This window comes from Salarias fasciatus, chromosome 15 (assembly GCF_902148845.1).
Source record: "Salarias fasciatus chromosome 15, fSalaFa1.1, whole genome shotgun sequence".
In the NCBI taxonomy this organism is placed as follows: Eukaryota; Metazoa; Chordata; class Actinopteri; order Blenniiformes; family Blenniidae; genus Salarias; species Salarias fasciatus.
In genome coordinates this window covers 30,566,693-30,577,694 of record NC_043759.1, presented here as the reverse complement: position 1 = coordinate 30,577,694, position 11,002 = coordinate 30,566,693, and the positions used below count along the sequence as shown (strand labels likewise).

At 44.2% G+C, this 11,002-nt stretch overlaps 1 protein-coding gene across 1 annotated transcript; it reads right to left on the bottom strand.

Moving 5' to 3' along the window:
• Positions 1–881: 881 nt before the first annotated feature.
• On the bottom strand, positions 882–10,412 carry LOC115401528 (probable G-protein coupled receptor 139). Its single transcript, XM_030109775.1, has 2 exons — positions 10,334–10,412; positions 882–1,930 (listed from the first exon to the last, which is right to left on the bottom strand). The coding sequence occupies exons 1-2, from the start codon at positions 10,410–10,412 to the stop codon at positions 882–884; spliced, it is 1,128 nt and encodes a 375-aa protein (XP_029965635.1).
• Between the last annotated feature and the right edge of the window lie 590 nt (positions 10,413–11,002).

The window sequence follows — 11,002 nt, the reverse complement described above, 5'->3', positions numbered from 1 at the left end:
CGTCCTGCACAGCTCGCTCTCCCCCGCCCCTCTCCACTCTCAGAGAATGCCATGGCGCTCTGAGAGGGGCGTGTCACTAAGCTGAGGAGATTCTTAAAGAGACAGGGACTCATTTCCAGTGGTATGAGGCAGCCTGACGCAGAGGAACACTTGATTTTCAGTTGTTTTTGACACATGCAGCTTTCATCATCCAACTTTGGGCAAAGCTGTTGCTTGAGTGACTGATACTAAAGTGCTAAAAAACACATAATATACGCCCCCCCCCCCCCCCCCCCCCCCAAAAGTGATTGGCCTTTGTAGCTTGTAGCTACTGTGCATGACGCAATGGTTCCTCTCCGGATCCATTCTGGATCGTTCTGCAACAAGTGTAAAATGGGCCTCAGTGAACCAGAACCATTTTGGTAGCAGATGACCATGCAGGTGCAGCTGGTTATATTGTTTATGTAGGTGTTATTGCTTTCACTGATTTAGCAGGTCTCTTTCACAGTATTAGTCACAATTACACCTTACTGAATAAGATGACTTTGAAACACACACATACAGACCAGGGATGGACGGATGGACAGACGGACAGAAGCAGTTTGTGGCTTAGTGTCTAGCTCAAACATAGATATGGTCCAGAATTATTGACGGGACGGAAATTGGTAAATGGGTCAAACCAGTAAGACAACCCACTACACCAACTGATATATAAGTTTCTGATTCTAAAATTCCTCTTTGAGGATTATTAAACCAAACGCATCAAAATGCAGAACAATAATTTAGGCAAAGGTTCACTTACGGACTCCTCCATGTTCTATTACCCTTCATGAGGTTCAGGTCAATCCCTACTAAGAAAAGTTAAGTATAGCTTCATGGCCTCTCAGTCTTAAAAACTTAGTCTATATCTGTTGGAAGTCTGTTCTGTGCCTGTATTCAGAAACTCTTGGCTCTTGGATCTGTTTGAGATTGGTTAGCATCACAGTTACAGGTGGGGAATCTTTATGAGTTATAACAGAGAAGACTTTAATGGTGGTGTGGGTGAAAGCAGAGCCCAGGTCCAGTGCTTTGGCTCCACAGGTCAGCAGGTGAACCAGCTCCCTTCTGAAGCAGCGGCTGACCATACAGTACAGCAGGAAGTTGGTGGTGGAGTTCAGATTTTGCAGCATGTTTGCCACATCTCCAGCCACATTGATGAGAATGCTGTAGTCATTCCTATTGAAGCTGTTGTTGTTGTGCACAGTCCTCAGGATGCAGTAAGTAACAAAGCGTGGGAGACTGAGGACAACAAAAGCCACGGAGACAGTCCCGAGCAGCAGGATGGTCCTCCTCAGTAAGGACCTGGTGCTCCTGCCTTGAATGAAGTGCCGCTCCTCCTTCGTAAAGAGGTTGCTTACATGGCAGAGATGGCAACCGATCATGAAGTTAAAGATGATGACCAATAAAATGGGGATTCCCCCTGACAGGAAGGTAGTTATCCACACAATAGCAGTGGCATAGTACTGCTCACGGTATCGACATCGGGGCAGTGTCACATTCTCTCCTTGTACTGTGAAGTTCACTGGTATGACCACGTTGATCCACCCCAGGGGCACAGACACCAGGTGGGACACCAGCACTATAGCCATGCATGTCAGCTTGGTGACCCCGACCTGGGAGAAATGCTGTTTGGCCGCAGTGCTGCGGAGGACCAGGTAGCGCTCAATGGTGAAGACCACAACAATCCAGGAGGAGCTATAGAGAGATCCGTACTGCAGGAAACCGAGGATAGCACACCAGGGGTGAGAGTGCCAGAAGGGCTGTTGCATCCAGAAGGTGAGTGTTAGGTCGATGAGGATAACCCACACGATGTAGAAAGTGTCCACGATGGCTAGAGAGCTCAGGTAAATGGTGGCTGTGGTGGACATTCCGCTTTTACGGAAACAGATCATGTAAAATGTGAAGAGGTTTGCTGGAGGAAGAAACAGGAAGAATCATTACAGAAACAGCACAAAGCAGCTGAGAGGCTTGTTTATACTCCATGTTAGGTATATCCATATTTGGTGAAAGCAAATGGACACAGACAATACCATGGATGGGGCAGTGTTATATTAGACAGTTTTAAAAAGTGTCTGTGGGACACCTTGAGACATTTCAAATGAACCTTTATTCCCTTATTCCCCTTGAACACAAGATTTTGTTCTGTTTTCGAAAATCAAACTGAAGTCATTCAATGCAGAAAATTGTATTTGTGGTCAAATGTAACTATTAGCCGTGTTTCCACCGGACGCATTTAACGCGACAGCATTCGCACGACAAATGACATCACGCCGCGCTAAACGCGCGTGTGTCATCACTGGTGTGGGAATTCATTCGCACGACAAAACCGCGCTGTGCTAGACGCTCGAGTTTTATTGCTGGTACAAATATGCAAAACAAAACATCCTGCAGAAACATCACAGCCCTCCTTATCACGTCTCCTGAACAGCAGCAGCGGGCAGGATTCTTCTGAAGTTTGTCCCACAGTTCTGTGTGCACCCAGCTCTCTCTGACTCTCTCTCTCTCTCTCTCTCTCCCTCTGTGCATGCTGATCGATGGTGCGGTTTTTGCTCTTTTTTGTTTTTAATGACTGTTTTTACTGTTCTGCACTTGGCGTTGTTTTTATGAATATGTGCTTTTACAAATAAAGATTGAGATTGAGATGGCGCCGACTGCCACCGTGCTGCTCTGTATTTGACATGAGGAAGTCAGCTCCGGCTGCAGGCGAGGCGCCGGCATCGCTTCTGGATGCATGCTGGAGGCGGTATGAGCTCGGTGAGTTCCACCGTCTTCTGCAGGAGCTGCGCCCGGACGACGGCCGGTTCCAGCGCTGCTTCAGGCTGATGCTGTGTTTCCACCAGAAGCGGTGAACAAGTGAAATTACGCACGCCGCATGCCGCTCGTCTTGGCATCACGCCAACTGCTTTGCATAGTCGGAGTCCTGTATGCCCTACGTCAGCACATCCATGAAGACTTCCACGCTGATAGGCTGTCCTGGCGCCAATTCGCTTGAAAAGTTCAATTATTTCAACTCGAGCGACGAGCGGTGGACGATCGTCGAGTGGCAGGCGCGATTTTTTCGCTGTAAACGCTCGCCGCCGGCTGTCGCATCATCGGTTGCCGTCCGCCACCCGCCGCTCAAGATTGAGTAACAATTGTGTCATTGTATGTAATCTCATCGCGCAAAAAATTTGCGTCGTGTCCGGTGGAATCATTGGTTATACTGAAGGCGCTAAAAGACAAAAAAAAAGAACCTCCCTCCGTCAGTGGTGTCTGTGACATTATTTACATGGTCACTTGGAAGTGCTTGAAACGTACCCAATTTGAGGCATAAATTAACGACCACTGTGGTCGTTTTATAGTGGAGGACAGTCTCGAATACGCTGTGGACACAAATAAATGGTGGCAGAGGATAAAGTCAGATATGTTTGGGGGGACAAAAATGCTGAATTTTTTCAGGAGTTAATAAAAAAAAGCAACCATTACTATATGAGTGTTTTTGTTTTTTGGCAGAGAGACACTCTCTGATGATGTCATCTCATGACGCACTCTCCTTGCAAAATAATAAATGAAACAGGCATGAGGTCACGTTTTCTTGATACGCATTTTCAGTAAATTCGTTCAAAAATTTCAAAACATGGGGATGGAAACCTGACTACTAATGACTTACTTCTTTTTCTATTTAACAATAACAAATCTCAGTACATGACCAATTTGTTCATTTAAAGCAGAGCCCTCTGGTGGACTTAGTAATAAATACTCATTCTGAGACATTGGATGCATTAAAGTGTAAAGGCAATTGAAGCAAATGTTCTCGTGTGTGTAGAGCAGAAGTCACCAACTCTGGTCCTGGAGAGCACCTGTCCTTGTCTGTCCAGGTACACCTGATGGGAATGAAGCTTATTATGGCCTTATTCCACAGCATGCGTGTCCGCTCTGCTCCACTCCAGACCAGCTCTGACTTGTATGCGAGCCCCGAGAAGAGCATGCGCAAGATTTAACAGACAACTCGATTAAAGCTCGTGTCCGGAGTTTCCGTTCGTTTCCAATGTATGGGCGAATCCCAATTCTCTGCTTAATCCTCCATCTTACTCCTCATTCCTCAAAAAGCGCACTCCCGTGAAGTTAAGTGTTGTCCCATTCCTAAACAAGTTGAGGAAAGGAGCGAGGCTAAGGAGCGTTATCTCCCTTAATTTTGAGATTCTACTAGACCTACCTTGGAGGTAAGGATGACCCAGAACGCTTGTTAAATAGTTCGTTTTGCTGTTATTTTATTAATAAAACATTTTGTATATTACTTTGGGAGTAATTGTATTAAGTTTCTATCACAGATAATATTTACAAAGGCTGTTAGAAAGAAATCAAGAAAATTAATTTGAATGCATTTATTAACAAGGTCACACATGCAAAATGTTAAACATTTCTAATGCAGGGCGCAGTACTTACAGTTATAAAGAGCGTTGTTATGGATCATTGACCAAAATTATTACTGCTGCCAGCCCCCCCCCCCCCCCCCCCTCACCACCACCACCACCACCACCACCACCACCGCGCTAAATTCTGCAGCGCGTTGACAACGGAGAGGGGGGGAAAAAAAACAAAAACAAAAAAAACAGCGCTCCACGTGTGTGCGCTCTCTCTCTCTCCTTCAGACGGTCCAAAGAAGCGTCGCGCTCGCCGCTAGCCCCCTCCTGACGGTCCAAAAACTCCCCGCTGCGCGCGCTCCCCCCTGACCAAACTTTTTTCCTGCAGGAAACACTGCACTTCTGGCTTTCTTCTACCCTCTTGCGCAGTGCTGCCCCCTGTGGTCCAAGGACGTAACTGTCTTTAAGGGCCGTCCCATTTCCAAGTGACATTACATTCCTTAACACTTGTTTTTAGGAGGCACTTAATTTGAGATTGAGGATCAAGGTTGAGGAGTGAGGATTAAGCAGAGAATTGGGATTGGGCCTAAGTATCATTTTTCAACAGAGCTTCAATGTGTCAGTCTGGTTCGATACTATAATATAATATTAGCATAAAGCAATATAAAAATGTATTTATGAGCCCCGCCTTCGTCTCATAGACCCCCATGTTATCCGAAAAAGCGCCGGTCAGCGTCAGCCAATAGATTTCGAGCTTCCGCCTTGTCGTGCCGTCAATCAACATGTGCACGCAGCCAGAGAGCACGGCCGCTCGCCCAGGCAGAGGTGAGTTAGCAACACAAGAGCCGCCGCGCTTACCTCGGATATATCCATTGTCTGCTGGACATCCACCGTAAACAGCTAAACATTTATGATGCTTTAGGACTCAGAGGCTCTCATTTTCACCCGACACATAATGCGTGTGCATTATTAAAGGGGCGTGGCTTGGTCGCTCATCAAAGCAGACGGAGGGCGGAACCTTGAGACGTTGGATTAGAAAAAACTCTCTCTCTCAAAACGCCGGACATGAGCTTTAAGGCAATGTTTTTGTAATGGGTTTGCCTCTTATTACCTAAATCAAAGTTTGGTAGAGCAACTTAATAGTGTAATGCCAAAGTACCACGAGCCGGTAAAGTATCAAACACTCATCACAAGTATGTAAGGGAATTTAACTCACCATCCTGTAAAACTCATGCTATGTCTACCCAGACTTTCTCCTCTATGTTGGGGTCTTGGTTGAAAGGATGAAAAAGATTTTTTTGGCTTTCAGCTTATAAAACGAGGGTCTCATTGTTCATTGTTGGGCTTGTGAGTGTCGATGAAGTTAATATGAGCCCTTTGAGGGTCATTCAGAATAAAACAAAATCTCTGAATATGGGGTGTGCAAATATTCATAGAGAAGAGCTTGAAAATAGTTTATTCAGTATTATTATACAAACTACTTGATGCAATAAGCACATTACACATTACATACTAAACTTTTATTTCACTACCAATTAAAAGTCTTGAAATGTAGTTAAACTTTTTAGACATATACTCGATATTATTTCTAAAATCTGCCTGTGTCCAGCATTCTTTTTCCTGTTTGGTACAATTTCATCTGTGGAAGTTGATCCAACAGCACTTTGATGGATCAGAAAATGGATTTGATCCATATTTTAATCATAATGGAGTTGTGCAGCGGGCCAGTAGCGGAGCAGAGGATGTGTTGTGATGATGATTGATTAAAATAGCAACATCTTTGCTGTGGATGGTGGAGCGGATTGGACACCTAATGCTGTGGAATGAGGCCAGCTTGCATTTGCTTGCAAAATTTTAGGTGCAGGTGTTGAAGCATGTCAGATATGCAGAAGAGGTAAGGTAAGGTACTTTATTGGTCATTATACAGTGAATGTACAACGAAATTTTGTTCTCTGCATTTAACCCATCCATCGATGCCACTGAAGCATTCCGTATGGAGCAGTGGGCTGCGGGGAGCGCCCGGGGACCCGTCTCCAGATGTGGAGGCAGGTTAATGGTCAGAATCACCTGACTGGAGGATTGACCTATGGTGCATGTTATCGGTTGACGGGGGAAACCAGAGATCCCGGAGGAAACCCATCCAGACACGGGGAGGAACATGCAAACTCCACACAGAAAGGCCCGCACGGTCCGGGGATTGAACCTGGGAGGCAAGAGCGCTAACCACTCAGCCACCGTGCTGCCACAGAGGACTCTCCAGGAATAATGACAAATTCATACTCCATGTGAGACTGAAGAACGTTTGTCTGCTGGGGGTTGTGTGCTAACATATGTCATTCTGTTCACACAGCTCCTTCAGGCAGAAGAAAGTGGCACCCTCGTCCTGTGCGAAAACTTACCGGTTTTCACAACAATCACTCATAAAGGCACTCTTGACTATGTAGTTGTTAATACTGTCATGATTAAATCCATTTATGAATTTACATTTGTAAATTTGTTTTTTTTTTTTTTTTATGAATTACTTAATGTTGAAAGGAGAAGTGCCTCTTTTAGTTATGTACACATCAGGGCTGTAAAATGATTAAAATTTTTAATCAGACTAATCACAGCTTACAAATTAATCATGATTAATCACAAATAATCGCAGTTTCTAACTTTGTCTGAAATATGTCCTTTTTTTCCTGTATTGCATTAACAAAAAAACGACATGATTATATCAGGGGTGGGACTCGATTAAAGAATTAATCTAATTAATTAGGGCCTTTGTAATTAATTAATCTCAATTAATCGCATATCGATATTTGACCCGAGATCAGTGAGAACCTTTCTTTTTCTAATGGGTTTTGGTATAGTGAATCAATATAGTGATACATAAGCTTAAGCAACAAAACACTGTTCATTTTTTCAGCAAGGAAGGAGGAATTTAACCAAGACAAATAAACCAATACACATTGATTAGTGCAACTTTTGTTGGGCTGGGCGAGGGTCCTTGAAGTAGTCGGAGTGACGTCCTCTTCCACTCTAGCTGTATGCGAGGCTTGCCTGTTGGCCGCTGCTGCGACATGCTTAGCATTCAGATGATACAGCAGGCTCGATGTGCTGCGATGGGATGCAAATTCTTTGCTGCACAATGTGCATCCAGCTGTGGTTTTATCCACGCTGCCATCCGCTGGCTTTTTAAATCTACATTTTCTGTGCACGAGACCAAGTACTGTGCTGTCGTCGGGAGCAGTGTTGCCAGCTCCCCAGTAAGGAAAGTCACTATTGGCTGTCCTAAAAGTCGCCAGAAGTCGCTAGATGAGGTCGTTACCTAATTTGCAATTTGCATGTAATTGTAATGGACGCTGTAGGAGAGAGGAATAACGTCATGGGAGAAGCAAAATGTGGGTTAAAAAAAACACCCTAAATATGTTTAGAACTACAAATGAATTTTCTTCTGTTGATTCTTGGTTTGTCAGCAAGTGAGCAGCGGCGTATTTGCGCAGCGCGATTCATTTGAAGTGTGGAGGAGTGGTGTGGGTCTGCTCTCTGCTCTGCCTGCAGCAGGGGGCGCTGCTGAGACTGACCGCCTGTGAGTGCTTTGGGACGGGGGAGGGGCTCACGCAGCACCGCAGGTCATTGAGGACAGCAGCTGCAGAGCGAGACGTCCTGTCACGTCTCCAGAGCTCCAGAAAAAGTCGCTAAATTTGTTGCTAGTCGCTTTTGACAAAAAAAGTTGCCAGGAGGCTTTGGAAAGTCGCCAGATTTAACGAGAAAGTCACCAAGTCGGGAGCTGTTTCGTTGTTGTGTCACAGCGAAACATGTCCGGGTGAAACTCATCCGGTGACAAACGTTCCGCGACAATTTGCGATAATTTTTTTTATCGCGTTAAAATTTCTGTAATTAATTAATCGTAACTAACGCATTAAAGTCACAGCCTTAGATTATATATATTTAACACGTGATGTGTTTTTTTATTTAAAGGTGCATTAAGGAGTTTGCACGTTTTATGCGAAACAGCGCCCCCTGCAGGCCTTGGGCGTAATGCAGCTTAGTGAAACACTCGTGCCTGTGGCTCGCGTGCATGGAAGAGGGGAACTCCTTCCTCACTCTTTTAGTAGTGCTCGAGTAAAATTTAAGTTTCTTTAACCTGGTGGAGTCTGTGCTGGAGTTGTGGCAGTGCTAGAAGCCAGTCTTTTCTTACTTTCTGGAAGATCCTGCCCATTTGTTGCTCGTTAAGCATCTGACGGAGTAATGGCGGACAAAACGAAACCTAAATCCGGCCAGCCAGAGCACGCATTACATCACATCCTCTCAAATTCTCCCCCAAAAAATTCTGGTGCCAGACCAGCACTGCAACTTTCAAATGACAATTTAGCGCTGTTAGCGGTACATGCAATGAATATGTCAGGGCACATTGTACACATCATTAAGAATGTGGAACATATTTATGGTAGAAAATAAGTATTTTAAAAGTTGAAAAACTCCTTAATGCACCTTTAAGGCTCCAAATAAAATAAATATTCAAAAAACTAAAACATGCACACCATAATGTCTGTGCAGTGTATTTGAACGTGCTCCGCGCATTCCTCCACGCACTGCACGCCACACATCTTCACTCTCACAACTTTCATACTTAAAGCGATACTTCAACATTTTGGCAAATTGGCCCATCTAGGGCAATTCGGTAGTCATTTAGAACAGCATACTTACTTTTTTTGTGAGGGCGAGCTGTTGTTTATTCAGCGGTGCGTCTGAGGAGAGCTTCATGGCGGACATAATGGAAGTGGACGGTACAGTTGCTTCCCCTCGTCAAACTCATCAAATACACAATCCAACAACCCCAAAACACACTTTGGTGGACACGTTATAATCCGCACATTCACTACGCTGTGAAACACCAACAAATAATATTGTAGCGTTACGACATTGAAGCAAATATTGGGAACTACTTTTTCTTTTGAGATCACTACGCCCAGACGCCATGTTTAGTAAGGAGTTCCGTCTTAGCAATCTTCGCAAAAAAACGCTCAATCTCGTAATTTTGCATTAATATTTCACAGCGTAGTGAATGTGGGGATTATAACGTGTCCACCAAAGTGTGTTTTGGGGTTGTTGGATTGTGTTGGATTGATGAGTTTGACGAGGGAAGCTACTGTACCATCCACTTCCATTATGTCCGCCGTGAAGCTCTCCTCAGACTCACCGCTGAATAAACAACAGCTCGCCCTCACAAAAAAAGTAAGTATGCTGTTCTAAATGACTACCGAATTGCCCTAGATGGGCCAATTTGCCAAAATGTTGAAGTATCGCTTTAAGCAAGGTGGGTGAAGTGTCTTGCCCAAGGACACAACAACAGTTTTATGCCTGCAGGATCGGTAATCAAACCGCCAACCTTCAGGTTATAAGACAACCTGCTCTACCAACTGAACTACTGTCACCCCAAAATGGGATAAGCTACTCACATTGATTTAATATTTAAAATATGACCTGAAGTGGGGATTATGCACACCCCGAGCAAGCAAACGTTCTTCGACTTTACGTGGAGTATGAATTGGCCTTTAGATTGGTGACCCCTGATGTTGAGCATAAATGACTTTCACTTCACTTATTGATTTAACCTTCACTAAAGCACGTCTCGATGAGATCTTCACCTTTGTAAAGTTTATCATAGATTAGTTTAGCAGATACTGGCACTATACAAGCTCTCTTCCAAACCCGAAGACTTATTGTGCTTAGAGTAGAAAAATAGAAACAAACAAAAAGACAATTACTGCTCTATATAAAATATGTACTTAAGTTCATTATTTTTCCATTCCATTGCATAACCAGAAGGGCAAGTTTCATCCAGATGCTGTAAAGAAAGCTAACTGACAGCTCACAAAACAATTTGAGCATCAGGTCCCTATAAGCACCGACCTGGTACACACACTTAACATTTAAAAATGGATAAAGACATACAGAAGCATGAGAAGTTGAATGATAATACAGACCTGGAATACCCATGATGCACAGTAAAGGGTAGTAAATCTTCTGGACAGTGACAAAGACAGTGACTGGGGCTCCCTCCATCATTCAGAAGCACAGCTTACATGACATCATCTGCAAGAAATCCATCAGGAGTCAAAAACGCACACAGCTGCAGTCTCTATTACTGTATGGTTTCTGCGTCAGATCAGTTTAAGGCCAGGCTCACACTGGTTGTGGTGCGTGTCCAGTCCGGTTCCGGTCTGGACACCGCAACTAGTCAGTAGTCATTAAAACCATTGCTGTTGCTCACACCAGCCACCGTGTGGCTGCAGTCCGACTCCAGCACCGCTCCGGAGCCCATGCAATGCTCTGGAAACTTTCCGCAGGGATCCTATTTTTCTGGGTGCCAAAGCCCTGCCACGTCAATCTAAACACAAGCAAGTCGGGTGCCAGAAGGAAAGTAGATATGTGTTCCAAAATAAGTGATTTCACAATAAAATCTGTTGTGTTTTTGACTTAATATTATATATTTTTTTTCTGGTAGAATACAGAACACACAATGTGATGTAGTCATTATACCCATTAGAATAATGAACGATTTTGTACTTCATCACTGCAGGAAAGTCAAACAACACCAAAATTACACAAAAAAGGCTGAGGACTGTTATGGCAATTTCATTTAATAAAGGGCA